This window comes from Anomaloglossus baeobatrachus, chromosome 4, assembly GCF_048569485.1.
Source record: "Anomaloglossus baeobatrachus isolate aAnoBae1 chromosome 4, aAnoBae1.hap1, whole genome shotgun sequence".
Lineage (NCBI taxonomy): Eukaryota > Metazoa > Chordata > Amphibia > Anura > Aromobatidae > Anomaloglossus > Anomaloglossus baeobatrachus.
This window is the reverse complement of record NC_134356.1, coordinates 673,814,144-673,832,813: the sequence shown is the minus strand read 5'-3', so window position 1 is coordinate 673,832,813 and position 18,670 is coordinate 673,814,144. Positions and strand designations below refer to the sequence as shown.

General features: G+C 50.0%; 1 protein-coding gene across 1 annotated transcript; it reads left to right on the top strand.

Annotated features, from left to right (window-relative positions):
- Positions 1–5,912: 5,912 nt before the first annotated feature.
- Positions 5,913–16,510, top strand: LOC142302096 (histidine N-acetyltransferase-like). The gene is made up of 3 exons (XM_075343178.1): positions 5,913–6,109; positions 15,352–15,576; positions 15,754–16,510. The coding sequence occupies exons 1-3, from the start codon at positions 5,927–5,929 to the stop codon at positions 16,363–16,365; spliced, it is 1,020 nt and encodes a 339-aa protein (XP_075199293.1). The 5' UTR covers positions 5,913–5,926; the 3' UTR covers positions 16,366–16,510.
- Positions 16,511–18,670: the final 2,160 nt, after the last annotated feature.

The following is an 18,670-nucleotide window of genomic DNA, read 5'->3' as shown; positions in this document are numbered from 1 at the left end:
TCCAGGAACCAGTAAATGGCCGCAGAGTCCTGGCGTCCCTGCTTCTGTAGCCGCGGCTACATGCGTCCAGCCGCCATCGCGTCCCCCTTAGCTCTTTCCGGCCCCTCCTCTCTCGGGGCGGGGTTTTGGCCTTCGCGCTTCTACTGCTCGAGAAGACGCTCGAGCGGGAACTTTTCGCGCCAAAGATGGCGGCTTCTGAAATTTTTCTGCCGGATATCTCCGGCGGTCACAAGGCGCACCTCTACCTGACGGCAGAGCGGTAAGATCCTGTTCGTGACGCCAAGTTGTCGCGGGCGGGGAGGAGGGTGTCAGCACACCGCGCTCACCCCTTCTGCTCGGGTCCGGCAGTTGCTCCTGGTGGCTCGAGCTGCGGGCCGGATCCCGGGGTGTCTCGAGCGACACTCCTCGCCCGTGAGTGAAAAGGGGGTGTTTGTTGGGATTATAGTTCGTGACGCCACCCACGGTTGTGGTGATGGCACCACCGCTGCTCAGTATGAGGGTCCCGGGGATGGTGATGGGAGCAGCCAGGTGTTGTGTTGCCCCTCCGTGGGTAGGGGTTGGTGTTCCCGGGGCCCGGTGAAGAGATGTGAAGGGTAGGGCCTGGAGGGCGCAGGGACGCGGGGGCAGCGCTATGCCTTGCGGCACTGTGGTACTCACTCAGCCTGAGACACGGACACAGTTTGTACGGTAAACCAACGGCTGGTAGGACGGTCCCACAGACGGTTGCACCTGCACTCCCGGTAGGTGACGGTGACGTCTCTCTTCCTTGCACCTGTTTGACTGATGGTAGCGGTGGATTCCCTCCGGTTACCCGCTCCCCGACTGCAATCTGGGCCGGAGGAGCTCTACACTTTGCCCGCAGGCGCTGGCCCTGGGGAAACTGGTGCCTTGGCGGTGGCGGTGTCTCCCCGTTAATGGTCGGGCTGTTGCCGTCAATCGGGACTTTGTTGCTGGGGGATCTGCGTCCCCTTCACTGACGGATTCGGCAAATTGGGCGACTCCTAGCCTTGCCGGGGTCCGAGAGGCCCCTGCCCTGGTGCTGACTGTCCTTCGGAACACTGCTCCAGACCACCGGGCACACAGCCAACGGGGTCCTTCCAGGAACTTCCGAACTGTCCCACTCCGGACAGTCACCGCCGTCGCTGACCTTGCTGTTCTAGCCCTACACACAGCTGGGCTCTCAGGCTTCTCCTTCTCTCTGCTCTGTCACCACTTCTTGCTTTCCTCCTTCTCCACTTTCCTTTCTTTCACTTTCACTTCTGGTTGTTTCCTCTAGCCCCTGCCTGTGCTACTCTGCTCTTCACTCAAGCTCCTCCTGAGCTAATCTGCTCTCTTGCCCTCCCCGGGCTAAACTGCCTGGTAACTTCCTGCCTCCAGAGTTGTGAGCTCCTTGGTGGGCGGAGCCAACCGCCTGGCCCACCCCCTGGTGTGCATCACAGACTCCTGGAGGAAGGCAACAAGGATTTCTGGTTAGCAGATGTGCCTACCTGGAGTGTGGGGTGTAGTGGTGTTGTTATCTGTGTCCCCTGGCTTGCCCAGGGCGACACACATGTCTTCCACCATTTGCACTGTTTGTGTAGTGTATTTGCACCTCTTATTATACCCTTACTTATTTGTGATCAATGCTGTTTAATTATTTTAGGGCTGCTGTCCATCACTGGCAGCGCCGGTATCATCCTTCTATGAGGTCCAGCCTGTGTGCACCGGGCTTCATTAAAGGACATCATTTATGACTATAAATAACACTTATCACAGGTTCCTTGGAAAAAATAAATAAATAAAATAAATTTTAAATAAAAAATACTAAGCACCCTTTTTCTCTATTAGAAAAAGTAAAAGTCTGATCTATCAACATGTAAAATGAATTAACCCAAAAAAATTGCCGTTTATTCTCTCTCCACACCAATGCAAGAAAAAAATGATTTAAATATTGAATTTACCCCAATATGGTATCATTAAAAAAATGTCGGCTCGTCAAAGGAAAAAAAAAAGTTCTCACTCAAATGAAATTACGAAAAAATAGATTATGTTACGTCTCAGAATACGGTGTAACAATATAATTTCTGATAATTTTTTATTTCACCAGTTACATAATAATAAAAAAATATAGAGAGATATTTGGTATCGTTGTAATCATTAACACATTAAAAAAAAAAAAAAACAATGGTGGAATTGTGTTTTTTTTTCCCTCTTTCACTAGTCTTGGATTTTTTTTTCTTTTCAGCACATTATATGGTAAAATGAATAATGTAATTTATAACCACAACTCGCCCAACAAAGAAACAACATGTGGATGTAAGAATAAAAGTTATTATTTATTATTATAGCACCATTTATAGCAACAAAACAAGACACAGACAGGTATAGGAGGATAGAGGACCCTGCCCGCGAGGGCTCACAGTCTACAAGGGATAGGTGAGGATACAGTAGGGGAGGGTAGAGATGATTGTGCGGCGCTGTATCAGACTGAGGGTTACAGCAGGTTGTAGGATTGTCGGAAGAGGGGGGTCTTCGGGTTCCTTTGAAGCTTGTCAAGGTAGGCGAGAGTCTGATGTGTTGTGGCAGAGCATTCCAGAGTATGGGGGAGGCACGGGAGAAATCTTGGATGCAATGGTGGGAAAAGGAGATGAGAGGGGAGTAGAGAAGTAGATCTTGTGAGGATCGAAGGTTACGTGCAGGTAAGTACTGGGAGACTAGGTCACAGATGTAGGGAGGAGACAGGTTGTGGATGGCTTTGTAGGTCATGGTTAGGGTTTTGAACTGGAGTCGTTGGGCGATGGGAAGCCAGTGAAGGGATTGGCAGAGAGGAGAGGTCGGGGAGTAGCGGGGGGAAAGGTGGATTAGTCGGGCAGCATAGTTTAGAATAGATTGTAGGGGTGTGAGACTGTTAGAAGGGAGGCCACAGAGCAGGAGTTTGCAATAATTCAGGTGGGAGATAGTAAGGGCATGCACTAGGGTTTTTGCAGCTTCTTGGGAAGGGAATGTGTGGATTCGGGAAATATTTTTGAGTTGGAGGCGGCAGGAGGTAAAAAGGGCTTGGATGTGTGGCTTGAAAAAAGGAGCAGAGTCTAGAGTTACTCCCAGGCAGCGAGCATGTGGCACTGGGGAAAGTGAGCAGCCATTGACATTGATGGATATGTCAGGTGGGGGGGGGTTGAGTGAGGAGGAGAAAAGATAATGAATTCTGTTTGTCCATGTTCAATTTTAGGAATCGAGCAGAGAAAAAGGATGAAATAGCAGACAGACATTGTGGGATTTTGGTTAGTAGGGAGGTGATGTCAGGTCCAGAAAGGTAGATCTGCGTATCTTCAGCGTAAAGATAATACTAAAAGCCATGAGACGCTATGAGATGTCCCAGGCTGAAGGTGTAGATGGAAAATAGCAGGGGTCCTAGAACTGAACCTTGGGGGACTCCGACAGATAGGCAGCGAGATGAGGAAGTGGTGTGAGAGTGGGAGATGCGGAAAGTTTGGTCGGTTAAGTATGAAGAGACTCAGGATAGGGCCAAGTCTGTGATGCCCAGAGATGAGAGAATTTGTAGTAGAAGGGAATGTTCTGCTGTGTCAAAGGCAGAGGACAGGTGCAGGAGGAGAAGGACAGAGTAGTGTTGCTTGGCTTTGGCGGTTAGTAGGTCATTAGTGACTTTAGTTAGGGCAGTTTCAGTGGAATGATGCGGTCGGAAGCCAGATTGTAGCTGGTCAAAGAGAGAGCGGGAGGAGAGGTATGCGGACAATTCAAGATGGACATGCTGTTCTACTAGTTTCCAGACATAGGGACGAAGTGATATGGAGCGATAGCTTGACACAGAGGAAGGGTCAAGGTAAGGCTTTTTGAGGATGGGTGTAATGGAGGCATGTTTAAAGCATGAGGGGAATACACCAGTTGTTAGTGATAGGTTGAAGAGATGGGTTAGGGCTTGGATGAAGACTGCGGTGATGTTTGGGATGAGGTGCGATGGGAGTGGATCAAGGAGGCAGGTTGTGAGATGTGATCTTGAAAGTAGAGTAAAAAGATGATCTTCTGTCATGGTGGAGAAGCTGGATTTGGAGGAAGAGGGATGAGTAGCTATGATGAGGGGCTGTGGTGATTGTGGGCCAAAGCTTGCTCTGATGTTGTCAATCTTCTGATTGAAGAAAGAGGCAAAGTCTTCAGCTGAGATGAGAGGAGAGGGAGGTGGTGCCGGGGGACGGAGGAGAGAGTTGAAAATGTTGAATAGCTGTTTAGGGTTGTGAGATAGAGAGGAATTGAGGGATGAGAAGTAGGTTTGTTTTGCAGCAGTGAGTGCAGACTTGAAAGTGGTGAGGGCTGTTTGTATGTGACGAAGTGCTTGGCGTAATAAGACCTCTTCCATCTGTGCTCAGCAATTCTGGAAGCCCGTCTTAGTTCTTTAGTCTGCCTCGTGTGCCAGGGTTGCCTGTTGATTGTGCGGGTTTTGGTGTGTGTGAGGGGGGCAGCTGATTCAAGAGCTGCAGAGATGGTGGTGTTGTATAAAGTGGCAGCAGCATCTGCATCGTGTACAGAAGCAATGTCTGCAAGAGGGAAAAGGGACTGAGAAAGTGAGAGTAAATCAAGGTGTTTGATATTTCTGTGAGGGTGTGAAAGTTTGTGGAGGGGGGGTTGTGTACTTGGAGAAGAGAGGGAAGAGAATGTGAGTAGGTTGTGGTCAGACAGGGGGAGAGGCGAGTTAGAGAGGTTAGATAGGGAACAGAGGCGAGTGAAGATGAGGTCCAGCGTGTGGCCATCTTTGTGAGTAGCTGCAGAGGACCATTGGGTGAGGCCAAAGGAGGAAGTAAGTGTTAGAAGTTTGGAGACAGATGAGTGGGAAGTGTCAATAGGGATGTTAAAGTCACCCATGATGATGGTGGGGATGTCGGTGGAAAAGAAATGTAGTAGGTGAAATGGTCCAAAAAGGCGGTGGCTGGCCCTGGAGGGCGGTAAATGACAGCCAGTTGGAGGTTGGAGGGGAAGTAGATGCGGACAGCGTGCATCTCAAAAGATGGGAGAGTAACAGAGGGTGACAGTGGAATTGGTGCAAAGGAGCATTGGTCTGACAGGAGCAAACCAACTCCTCCACCATGCTTGTTACTGGGTGCGGGGGGGCGTGAGACAGATGGAGACCACCATAAGAAAGTGCAGCAGGAGAGGCAGTGTCAGAGGGGGTGAGCCAGGTTTCTGTGATGCCAAGGAAGGAAAGTTTATTAGTGATGAAAAGATCATGGATGTAGGAACGTTTATGGCAAACAGAGCGAGCGATCCATAGAGCTCCTGTTAGTGGGACTGGGGGAGCGGGGGCTGGGTGAATGTGTATAAGGTTACAAAGGTTCCAGAAATTTGTATAGATTGTGGATGGCAGTTAGATGTGACAATAGGGATGTGGTGAGAAGGGCCAGGATTTGGAGAGATATCCCCAGCAGTGAGGAGAAGCAGAGAGAGTGTTAGTAGGTGGGAGCAGGAGAGGCCATGAGATGGCCGTGTGTGTCTGGAGACACAGGGTGTTATATGGAGGAAAGCATCTGAGGAAAGGGTCAGATGGGTGGGGAGGATGGAGTGAGAGATGACCAGTTCATTACTGTGTGTAGGGATCAGGGGGGTAAGTAGAGAGAAAAGTATTATTGGGGTGAAAGTAAAGAGAAACACAAACATTGTTTACAGTGACTATGCATCCAGTTACCTTCAGGTCCCTTCTGGCCCAATTTGGGCCAATTCCATTTTCTGCACACTTATAGATCCACACTTAGTGATCCAAATGCCAATAATGTCTACATGACCTTGAGGCTTTTAATATATAAACTATTAGCACCCTGCATACTATTCGTCCCATAAAGGCAGAGTCCTCAGATCATCTGGGCGCGGGGTGTGTCTCTCTGGGTGAACTTGGACTCTGTAACCTTCTTGTCTTCCCGTCACTTCAGCGCTCATTGGGATCATGTCGCAAGATACCTCATCTCCACTTATTGATTTTGTACCTGCCACAGCTGAAGACTATGAAGAAGTGATGTCCATCTCCGGTGGGATATACAATGGGACGGACCATCTACCTTTTAGGTACCACGCATGGCTGAAGGACCCACATAGAAGAATGTTTCTGGCCAAGTGTAAAGGAAAAGTGGTAAGTCGAGGGCACTTTAACAAAATAAGGTTAATTTTAGAAAAAAAATAACATTAGGAAAAGTAGAGTAAGCCGATGCCGGACTTAGTGAGAGTAGAGTTGTAACGCCCAGGGAAGGGGGTACTCGGTCCCGGTCGGTAACAAATGGGGATGTCACTCTGGTGGCCCTTGCCCGGTCCCGTGCCCTCCGGCTTCTTTTGTAAAAGGGGGTATTTACAGGGTGATAAGTTATTGTCATGTGACGCCACCTGCGGGTTGCGGTTAAGGATGGAGAACCGCCGCTGCTGAATGTGGGTACTCTCAGGGCTGGTGGTGATTGCAGCAATGGTGTTAGGCTCTCCGCAGGTAGGGCCGTGTCTGGGAGATGTAACGGGGTAATAACAGAGACCACATCAGGTTGTCTTTAACAGTCTCTGCTCACTTGGACCCAAGGATTTGCTGGTTCCGGTCCCAGGAGTATCAGTGCTAATGTAGTGACCCAGGTTGCTCTGTCCCCGGCAGTCTCTATTAGTTGGGTCCCCGTAGTGTTGAGCGTTTGGAGACCGACTGTCCCCATTGGGGTACAGTCTCCTCCGTACGGCGGGCAGTGCGGACCCTGCGGGGAGGTAAGTGTCCGAACCCCGATCCTAGTTTACTGCTGATGCCCCCGGATTATTTGGTTCAGTGAAGTCCGTGAAGGTGTCCTCACCGGGCAGGTATTTGTCAAACAGTATAAACCTTGCACTGGACCTAGGGCCCTGTGCCCCGTTCATGCTCCGGTCCCAGCGGTATCTCCGGTACCCGTCCTGTCGACCTCTCTCCTGTGCCCCCAAGGTCACTGCTACACGGCCCCAGCTCAGGCATGTCCGCACACATCTCCATGTGCCACGGTCTCCACTGATTAACTGACTGACTCCTCCAACCAGGCTAATCCCTCTTGTTAACCCTTTTATGCCCGGTGTGGAGTGAATACTAGGATTTGGATATGCTACTAGCCAGGTAGTCACAGTTTGTCCCTTGCACAACATCTATCCCCAAATAAGGTGACAGCAGCCAACCTATTAAACTCTAGTCACCTCCCTCTGGGTTTGATGTTCACACCAGGGGGCGGGGCCAGGTGGTTGGCCATGCCCACCTAGGAGTTCACAGGCCCAGAGGCAGGAAAACCAAAACAGTTCTGTTTAGGAAGAGGAGGAGAGTGGAGAAGATGAGTTTTGACAGTGGAAGTAAAAGGAGCAAAGATCTGTCAGTGTCCTGGGTAGGCGCCCGGAGTCTGCAGGAGCCGGGAAGACAGCCTGGTGGAACCGTAGGTAGCCGGGACAGGGTAGTGGCCCGCCGGTACCGAACCGGGGAACCAGCTGGAAACCGGAGCACCAGTGGGGGTACTCAGACCCTGAAACGTCGTCCCGAATCTACCGGACCCCGTTAATTAACTGATTGAGGTCTGGACTTTAGGTCCTTTCCCACCCAAAGTCCCGAAAGAAGGCAACAGCCCACCTATTCCGGATAACGGCCACCGCCAAGGGCCAAGAGATCCAACGGGCCAGCCCCTGCGGGCAACGGGCTCTCCCGACGTACACGCCAGGGAGCGGGACTCCCGTCGCTGAAGCGTGGCTGTCCATTTTCTACAGAGAGGTGCAGGAGAAAGGCGGACACCATCAACCCGTTTGGGGACCAAAGCAGCCGGATGCGGGCACCGACCATCATCCATTTGGTTTACCAGAGACTCCCGTGTGTTTATCAGAGTGAGTACCACTGTGCCCTCGGGCTGCGCACCGCCAAGCACCACCAGACCACACCAATCGGGTCCCGGGATAATCACCCCTGCCCACGGAGGGGTTAACACCAAAAGCTGCACTACCATCTCCCCCGGGGTGCCTAGTGAACCGCAGCGGTGGTGTCTACATTCATCACAACCCGTGGGTGGCGTCACAAACTTTAAATCTAAAAAAAACCCCTTCAAAGCCTCCCTTTCAGAGCGACGTGACCCCCGGTCCGGAGATGCTCGAACCACCGACACACGAGCCCGGATCCGAGAGGCTCGGCTGCAGCCGAGCGCGGGGCGGTACACCGGACTTAGGGAGCGTAGAGTAAGCCAGTGCTAGACTTAGGGAGAGTAGAGTAAGCCGATGCTGGACTTATGCGGGCTTTACACGGTACGATCTATCGTGCGATTGCACGAGCGATCATACCCGCCCCCGTCGTTTGTGCGCCACGGGCAAATCGCTGCCAGTGTCGCACAAAGTCGTTAATGCGCCATCACACATACTTACCTGCTGTGCGACCTCGCTGTGGGCGACGAACATCCTCTTCCTGAAGGGGGAGGGACGTTCGGCGTCACAGCGACGTCACACAGCCGCTGGCCAATAGAAGCGGAGGGGCGGAGATGAGTGGGATGTAAACACCCCGCCCACCTCCTTCTTTCCGCATTGACGGCGGGTGCCACGGGACGCAGGTAAGCTGTGTTCATCGTTCCCGGGGTGTCACACGGAGTGATGTGTGCTATCCCGGGTACGATGAACAACCAGCACCATGTTTAATAAACAATTTTATAAAACCTAGCAACAAGTACACGACTCACGATTTGAGAGCGATACTGTGTCGCTAGGAGGTGTCACACGAGACGACATTGTGTACGATGCCGGATGTGCGTCACGAATTATCGTGACCCCGACGATGCATCACACTATCTGTCGTCTCGTGTAAAGCCCGCATTATTGAGAGTAGCGTAAGCCCATGCAGGAGTTAGGGAGAGTAGATATTAGAGTAAGCCTATACAGTGCCTACAAATAGTCTTCAACCCCCTGCAGATTTAGCAGGTTTGATAAGATGCAAATAAGTTAGAGCCTGCAAACTTCAAACAAGAGCAGGATTTATTAACAGATGCATAAATCTTACAAACCAACAAGTTATGTTGCTCAGTTAAATTTTAATACATTTTCAACATAAAAGTGTGGGTCAATTATTATTCAACCCCTAGGTTTAATATTTTGTGGAATAACCCTTGTTTGCAATTACAGCTAATAATCGTCTTTTATAAGACCTGATCAGGCCGGCACAGGTCTCTGGAGTTATCTTGGCCCACTCATCCATGCAGATCTTCTCCAAGTTATCTAGGTTCTTTGGGTGTCTCATGTGGACTTTAATCTTGAGCTCCTTCTACAAGTTTTCAATTGGGTTAAGGTCAGGAGACTGACTAGGCCACTGCAACACCTTGATTTTTTCCCTCTTGAACCAGGCCTTGGTTTTCTTGGCTGTGTGCTTTGGGTCGTTGTCTTGTTGGAAGATGAAATGATGACCCATCTTAAGATCCTTGATGGAGGAGCGGAGGTTCTTGGCCAAAATCTCCAGGTAGGCCGTGCTATCCATCTTCCCATGGATGCGGACCAGATGGCCAGGCCCCTTGGCTGAGAAACAGCCCCACAGCATGATGCTGCCACCACCATGCTTGACTGTAGTGATGGTATTCTTGGGGTCGTATGCAGTGCCATCCAGTCTCCAAACGTCACGTGTGTGGTTGGCACCAAAGATCTCGATCTTGGTCTCATCAGACCAGAGAACCTTGAACCAGTCTGTCTCAGAGTCCTCCAAGTGATCATGAGCAAACTGTAGACGAGCCTTGACATGACGCTTTGAAAGTAAAGGTACCTTACGGGCTCGTCTGGAACGGAGACCATTGCGGTGGAGTATGTTACTTATGGTATTGACTGAAACCAATGTCCCCACTGCCATGAGAACTTCCCGGAGCTCCTTCCTTGTTGTCCTTGGGTTAGCCTTGACTCTTCGGACAAGCCTGGCCTCGGCACGGGTGGAAACTTGCAAAGGCTGTCCAGGCCGTGGAAGGCTAACAGTAGTTCCATAAGCCTTCCACTTCTGGATCATGCTCCCAACAGTGGAGACAGGTAGGCCCAACTGCTTGGAAAGGGTTTTGTACCCCTTGCCAGCCTTGTGACCCTCCACGATCTTGTCTCTGATGGCCTTGGAATGCTCCTTTGTCTTTCCCATGTTGACCAAGTATGAGTGCTGTTCACAAGTTTGGGGAGGGCCTTAATTAGTCAGAAAAGGCTGGAAAAAGAGATAATTAATCCAAACATGTGAAGCTCATTGTTCTTTGTGCCTGAAATACTTCTTAATACTTTAGGGGAACCAAATAGAATTCTGGTGGTTTGAGGGGTTGAATAATAAATGACCCTCTGAATAAACTTTTCACAATTAAAAAAAAAAAAATAAAAAAAGAAATAACATTCTTTTTTGCTGCATTTCACACTTCCAGGCTGATCTACAGTCCAAATGTCACAATGCCAAGTTATTCCGAATGTGTAAACCTGCTAAATCTGCAGGGGGTTGAATACTACTTGTAGGCACTGTAAATAAAACCGCAGACACAATGGAAACTAAGGGGTGCTTCACACACAGCGAGCTCGCTGCCGAGATCGCTGCTGAGTCACGCTTTTTGTGACGCAGCAGTGACCTCATTAGCGATCTCGCTGTGTGTGACACTGAGCAGCGATCTGGCCCCTGCTGCGAGATCGCTGCTCGTTACACACAGCCCTGGTTCGTTTTCTTCAAAGCCGCTCTCCTGCTGTGACACACAGATCGCTGTGTGTGACAGCGAGAGAGCGACAAATGAAGCGAGCAGGGAGCAGGAGCCAGCGTCTGACAGCTGAGGTAAGCTTGTATCCAAGATAAACATCGGGTAACCAAGGTGGTTACCCGATATTTACCTTAGTTACCAGCCTCCGCAGCTCTCACGCTGCCTGTGCTGCCGGCTCCGGCTCTCTGCACATGTAGCTGCTGTACACATCGGGTTAATTAACCCGATGTGTACAGCAGCTAGGAGAGCAAGGAGCCAGCGCTAAGCAGTGTGCGCGGCTCCCTGCTCTCTGCACATGTAGCTGCATTACACATCGGGTTAATTAACCCGATGTGTACTGTAGCTAGGAGAGCAAGGAGCCAGCGCTCAGTGTGCGCGGCTCCCTGCTCCCTGCTCACACTGGTAACTAATGTAAACATCGGGTAACCATACCCGATGTTTACCTTAGTTACCAGTCTCCGCAGCTTCCAGACGGCGGCTCCGTGCAAGCGCAGCGTCGCTTGCACGTCGCTGCTGGCTGGGGGCTGTTCACTGGTCGCTGGTGAGATCTGCCTGTTTGACAGCTCACCAGCGACCATGTAGCGATGCAGCAGCGATCCTGACCAGGTCAGATCGCTGGTCGGATCGCTGCTGCATCGCTAAGTGTGAAGGTACCCTAAGGGTTCGTTTACGTGGACCGACCAACACCACATACCGACCACTCATCAGTAAACACTTACCAATTGGCCATTCAATTAAAGGGAATCTGTTCTGTAAAAAAAAATGCTATTAACCTGGAGACATGCGATTCATCTGCAGGATAATAGTGTTCTGAATCTGCCTAGTGCTGACACATTAAACCCTGCTTCCAGGAAGAAATTAACGTTAATCCTCTCAGCAGCATTCGGCTTCTATTCATGGGGCACGGCCGGCGCGGGTTCAGTCACCACTTAGTGTATAGTGAGCGGCGACTGTAACTGTGCCCCTGGCGGTGACTGATAGAGCGCTAATGCAGTGTGGAGGCGAGGTTACAGTCACAGATCACTATACGATACTATATTATAGCTGTTACTGAAGCCACGTCAGTGCCACCCCTATGACTGGACGCCACATAAAGTTCAGTTCCTCCCGGCAGTGGTGTTTCAGTGCAGGAAGAACGCTATTAACCTGCAGATTAATTCTATATTTGCAGGTTAATAGTGTTTTTGTGTATATGGGAGATTTCCTTTAAATGACGGCCATTTGGTAAATGTTTGCTGATCAGCGGTTATTTAGTGATTGGTCAAAACTCACTTCAATGCACCGAACTGGCTGTACTACTGTTAGTGCAGTATTTCAGAATCTGGGGCCACACTTTGAATTTTTCCCAGGGTCACAATTGGTCTAAAACTGGACCTTCCAATATTCTATTATCACACCTCTCATGCTGAAATCTCTGGGCCGGAGGGTCTTGTACTTACATACCCCAATAGTCCCCATGGTACAACCACAACGCCAAACATCAAAGTCCGCATGCCACCCATAATGCCAGCCAGTCAAAGGAGCCACCCCTCCTATAGGCCCGGCCCTTTCCAGCTTCCCGTGAGGGTTTTCTTCACTTAGTCTTACACTGGAGGTCAAAATTAGAGAACAGCACATAATTTCCTGAATGTTGCGGTCATTGTGCCGTCCTATGTGATTATATCCTGACATGAGGAAGCTCGCAGGATTTTCCGCTCTTTTGATAAATTGAATTTATTCTAAAACAGATAATAAAAATGTAAATGAGATAAATGAAAAAGACACTGATCAAAATTAGAGAACAATTTCAGATCCCTGCAAGTTATTGGTGTTAATCTGCACCTGGTGCTAATTTCCTTAATTATCTGACAAACCTTATGTAACTGGCAGCCAAACTTTTCAGTTTGCACTGACTTTTCAAAAATGGTGTCCTGTTCCAAAGGCAGCAGGTTGTCCAGATGAGGGACAAAGTGGTGACCCTATCAGCCATAGCAAGAGAGGTCGGTCATTCCAAGTCTGTGATTTCAAGAATATTGTATCTTTACAACATCTCAAACTCTTTCAAGTCCCCCAAGAATGCTGGTTGCTGTCGAAAGACCAATGCAAGAGACGACAGGATAATGCGGAGAATCTCCATGGGTAATCGTTTCACCACTGCAGCTGGAATTGCCGCCAGTTCAGCACTGAACAGGGTCAGGATCTGTCTCGTCATACAGGGTCACGACGTGTAAGAGCATTTGGACTGAAAGATGACTCTGCAGTGACCAAACCTCTCATTAGCAGAAAGAATCACAAGGCTAGACTCACCTTTGGTGAGGAGCATGTTGTGTGGACAGAGGAGAAGTGGCCACAGCTCATTTTATGATGAAAGCAAGTTTAATTTATTTGGGTCTGATAGAAAACATTATGTTCAGCAACAAACTGTGGAAAGACTGAACCCAAAGTGTGTTAAGGAGTCAATGAAAGGCGGTGGAGGGAGGGTCATGGTTTGGGGAATGTTTTCTGCAGCAGGAGTTGGACCTCTCATACAGCTACATGGCAGAGTGAATACAAGTGTGGAGCAGAACCTTCTTCACAAGATGCGGCTCTTTACTTGTGTTCATCACTCAATCAGCCAGCAATTTTCATGCAGGACAGTGCCCCTTTCACACAGAAAAACAGGGAAAGCTGATCCTGGAAACAATGAAATGATCACAGCCCAGAGTCCTGATCTAAACCCAATAGAAAACCTCTGGAAAATCCTTGGGGATAATATTATGACCAAGAAACCCACAACAGTCAAAGAACTGTGGAAGAGACTGGAAGAAGAGTGGTCCAAAATCCCACTAGAGCAGTGTGAGAGACTAGTGATGTCCTGTGGCCGCAGATGTGCTGAAGTCATTCACAGCGAGGGCCGGTGCACGTCCTACTGATTGTGACTGTTGTTACCTGCAGAACATTTACTGATAATCATTCTCTGTGCTACAGTCATTGCTGTCCTCTAATTATCATCATCACATTTTGGGCAAAATAAAGGTTTTATGTTGATAAACTTTTTATCTTCTGTAAAACCCTGTTCTAGTGGCATGGTGCACCCCTTACACAAACCTTTAAATGTTCATCAAAATAGATTACATTATTTCTGAAAAAAGCAAGTTATCATACATTGTTCTCTAATCTTGATGTCCAGTGAGGCCACCAGGAGCTACAAGGTACTGCATCCTTACGGACTTGGAAGACCAGTGCCGGTACCAGCAAGACATTCAAATTAATCCCTGTTTTTCCCCATCCCAAAGACTGGTGACAGACTAGGGTAGGACCCAATGGATGGCCACCAAGGGGTGGTACCGTACCTATCCAGTCCACTAGATGACAACCAGGTAGGAGGGATCAGGTAGTCAGTCAGTGAAAGTGAAAGGAGACAAACGTTACCGCTCTGACAGGAGAGTGTAACGGTGACTTGAAGGTCCAGGCATGTCGTTGCCGGTGGGGTACGATCGAGTACTCCCGGAACCATAGCACCGACGGGGGAACAGAATCCTAGGTCAGGCAAACGCTCCAGGCAGACCTGATAAAATCTGCACAGTGAGGGGACCATCCAGGACCTCACTGACCTTAAAGTTCGGGACACAGTAGCAACGGAAGAACCAGGGAACAGGACGAGAGAAACCGTCCCCTCAGGGTTCACGCTACCTGTTATACGAACTGAGACCGAGAGGCTACCGGGAGGGGATCCCCAGACGCTCCAAGTCACGGGGACCAGCCAACCAGAGACAGGTACAGGGGAAAGAAGTCACCAGGTCACCACACCGTCACTGGGACTAAGGGGACCAGCGGTTGAAACCAGCCTTACTTGGGTTTCCAGTTATCACAAGACTGTGAGTAGAGGAACCAATTACACTGCAACCCCTTGTGTGGCCTACCTTCTTTCCACGCCTAACAACATCATCCACTCTCTGGGGCCTGGCCCTACTTGCGGAGGGCCCAACAACCAGGCTGCCACTAATACCAGCCCCAGTAAAGAGAACTGTGCAGCAGCGACTCCACTAAATAGCCGTCACCCGCAAGTGGCATCACGACAAAAACTGTTATTCCATCTCCCTTGTAAATATTCCCCTTTTAATAAAGCACCCCAGGGTCACGGAACTGGGCAACGGCCACCCAGTGACATCTCCCCAGCAGTACACCACCCGGGACCGAGTACTCCATAGCCCTGGGGCGACACAGAGGTGACACATAATAGAATCTATTGCACTCTGGAAAATATTAAGCATTGGGGGTTATATCATAAACTATTAAAAACAGGAAGAAAAAGTCTAAAAAATCATGAAAAACATTTAAAACACAGTAGAATCAATTAATAGTCATTGAAGATCATTCCTGGTGTACTCATTGTGTAATTCATCGTTTTTGGATTTTGAGGTTTTTTACGACCGAAAAATTAACAGAATTAACATTGATGGATTAAGGTGTTCCAAACCCCTAAACCAAAAATGTAGTGGGGGTTAATATCTTTCATTTTGCATCTGTTGGAAAACTCTGTCTTTCCACGCTTGTTGGGTTTTAACTACCTTGGTCAAAGATGGTGAGTGGTGTAGACCCTACACAGGTCCGTATGTTGGTGACCCAGAATCCCCTCTATATCGTCCCCCACACCTTACAGTTGGCTAGAAAACTATTTTTAGTCCATCTTATTCTTCTTCCCCATCAGGTGGGCTTTGAGTCATTCATATTGGTTGATCATGGCACTACAGCAGTGCTGGAAAGTCTTCGGGTAGCTCCGTGGATGAGAGGACAAGGTGTGGCTGGATTGATTCAGAAATTTTGCTTGGCTACTCTACATTCTGACCACCCAGAGGTTAAAAGAGTTCGACTCACCCGGGGAGAGAATCCACCAGCTGCTATGTTGACAAAATTCGAAGTGATCAAATCTAAGGTGGGTTCCATTTGTCGTGTGTATATTTTTTTCTTCCCTTCTTTTACTGCTGCCTCTTTATCTTCTCCTTTACATCTCTGTAACCTCTTAGACCTATTTATTGCCCTTCACATATTCAAATTTGGTCCACTCTTCAAATTTAATCTACTCTCCTATGTTCATTTTGTTGACCATCAGGCGGTGTTACCATTATTCCTTCCCGCTGACCAGTTGAAAACAGCACTGAAGTTACTCGAGTGCCGAGTTACCAATTTTAGCAGATCAAAAGAGCTATCTGTTCTGGGGGAAGAGGAAATTCTCCGATTCTTTGAAGAGTCTAAAACAAGGGAAGAATTGCTTCCTGGTGGATTCCTCGTTCAAAGCTGGCTTCCTCTAACCACTCATATATCCAACCTACATCTTCTACTGAATCGACGGATTGTCTGGATGTACTCGCATCCCGGGGAATCAAGTGGTTCAGTATCTTCTTCCGAGGTTTCAACCAGCTGTTTTGGCACCCCAACATATCTGGAAGGGTTTCTTAGCCTTGGTACCCCACCATATCCCGTGCCCTTTGGAGAGGGAATTCACCAACTAGACATTGACATGTTTGGAAATGACCCATCTTGTGTCAAGGTCCATGTCCTACAGCAGTTGAAAGTAGGAGTACAAGCATTGCCTGCAGGGACTGGAATTATCTGCGTCCTTTATGCAGACGAGAGTCTCCGAGCTGAGATTGAACAACTGTGTGAAGGGTTGACTCCATTCCAGATCGTGAGGGAACAGATGATATTGGAAATGGAGATCTAAGGTTGCCTGGGATCTAATTTCCTGCTTTTGTAAGGTCTTACTTCAGTGTTTGGCTACATTTTGTAATGAAAATTATTTGTCAATTGATCTATTATAATTAAATGCTGTGCTACATGCTCCAGAAAACATGGCTTTCTATGGATCTGATTTACATTTCTTAAATTGAAAATGATATGTATAGTTTTACAAATAGGTTCTAACAGCTCCAAAGTATCTAAAATAAAAACTGAAGATAGACTATACGACAAAAGTATGTGCCTCCTCCACAAAACACCTACAAGAGGTTTTAAGACATACCATTCTACATTCTTAGACATTTGTAACACCCCGGGGTCGAGGGGTTTTCACCCGACACGACACCGGGCCGGGGGTGCAGATCCTCTGCGTCCTCACAGGCTGGCCTGGCCTGGTTTCGTGACCATGAGACGTACAGGAGGGAGGGAAGGCGGTGGACGGCAGGAAGGAAGGAGGATGGGGATGGCATTGACGGTTAGGAAGGTCTTTTTAGATTGTGATGCCACCTGTGGTCCGTGGCAAGGGATGGGCCACAGCTGTGGGTGCTGCTCTCCGGGGCTGATGGTGAAGGTCGCTGACGGGATGGTGTCACTCCCCAGAGGCGGAGCGGGGTTACCCCTGGGAGGATAATGGAGGACGGATGGGGGTGGTGGTAGTCCCCATTGGGGCCGTAGCGCTGGGCGACGGTGCCGGCAAAGGAGAGGCAGAGACAGGGTTGTGGTTCCAGGTCTTTTACTCACTGATAGTTCAGGAGGTTTTAAGACATACCATTCTACATTGTTATACATTAATATGGCAGTGTGACGCCCTGGGCAAGCCAGGGGTCACAGGTCATAACACCACACGCACCCCACATTCCCTGCAGGTACACCGAAGTCAAAACTCAAATCCTTGTTGCCTTCCTCCAGGGGCTGATGTCCACACCAGGGGGTGGGCCAGGCAGTTGGACCCGCCCACCGAGGAGTTCACAGCCCTGGAGGCGAGAAAACCAGGCAGATCAGAGTGAGAGTTCAAAGAGTGAGGAGTAAACAGTGAAGGAGAAGGAAGGAAGTGAGAGTAGTGACAGAGAAAAGTGACAGTAAGAAGCCTGAAGTTGGTCCGGGTGTGTGCCCCGGACTGAGACAGCAAGGTTGGCAGATGGCGGTGACCGTCTGCAGGAGAGACTGCTCGGAGGTTGCCGAAAGGACCGTGGGCGGGTGGTGACCCGGCGGTACCGGAGCGGTATACGAAGAACAGTCTGCACCAGGGCAGGGGCCTTTCGGATCTCGGCAAGGCTAGGAGTCGCCATAATTTGCCAAATCCGTCAGTGAAGGGGACCTCCGGGTCTCCCAGCAGCAAAGTCCCGAGTGAAGGCAACCGTCCAACCGTGAAGGGGAGACACCGCCACCGCCAAGGCACCAGTTTCCCAGGGCCAGCGCCTGCGGGCAAGAGAGGGGCTCCTCCGGCTCATATCCAGGTCGGGGAGCGGGTTACCGGTGGGAATCCATCGCTACCAAAAGACTACACATAGGTGCAGGGAAGAGACCGTCACCGTCAACTGCAGGGAACATCAGCACCGTGACCGTCTGAGGGACCCGTCCAACCAGCCGTTTGTTTACCGAGAACTGTGTCGTGTTTACTGGCTGAGTGAGTACCTCCGTGCCGTGCGGCACAGCGCTGCCCCTGCACCTCCACAGGCCCCATAACCCGCCTGTCCACCATTCCAACCCCATCACTGGGCCCCGGGACTACCAAAACCCCTACCCACGGAGGGGCAAATCAACAACTGGCTGCTCCGTACCATCCCTCCCGGGCTCCCCAGGCAGAGCAGCGGTGGTGTCCACTCAATCACCACAACCGTGGGTGGCGTCACGGACAATAAACTATCCCAACCACCAAACCCCTTTCACTCACAAGCGAGGAGCACCGCTCGAGTCCCCGGGATCCGGCCCATCGCTCGAGCCACCGAGCAGCAGCAGGCCGCAGCAGCAGCGGCAGCCGGACCTGAGCAGTGGGAGAGCGCAGCGTCCCCTCCTCCGCCCGCGACAACTTGGCGTCACGAACAGGATCTTACCGCTCTGCCGTTGGGTAGAGGTGTGTCGCGGGCGGGGAGGAGGGTGTCAGCACACTACGCTCACCCCTCTGCTCGGGTCCGGCGGCTGCTGCTCAGTGGTGGCTCGAGCGGTGTGCTGGATCCCGGGGGTTCTCGAGCGGCGCTCCTCGCCCGTGAGTGAAAAGGGGTAGTTGGGTGTGGGGATTGTTTATTGTCCGTGACGCCACCCACGGTTGTGGTGATTTGTTAGCACCACCG

Bases quoted from the DNA above. Each gene is read 5' to 3' on its own strand.
- LOC142302096 (XM_075343178.1), top strand. From the start codon at position 5,927: ATGTCGCAAGATACCTCATCTCCACTTATTGATTTTGTACCTGCCACA. The intron at 6,110-15,351 runs GTAAGTCGAGGG...CTTCCCCATCAG, and splicing joins CCAAGTGTAAAGGAAAAGTG to GTGGGCTTTGAGTCATTCAT. The intron at 15,577-15,753 runs GTGGGTTCCATT...GTTGACCATCAG, and splicing joins TCGAAGTGATCAAATCTAAG to GCGGTGTTACCATTATTCCT.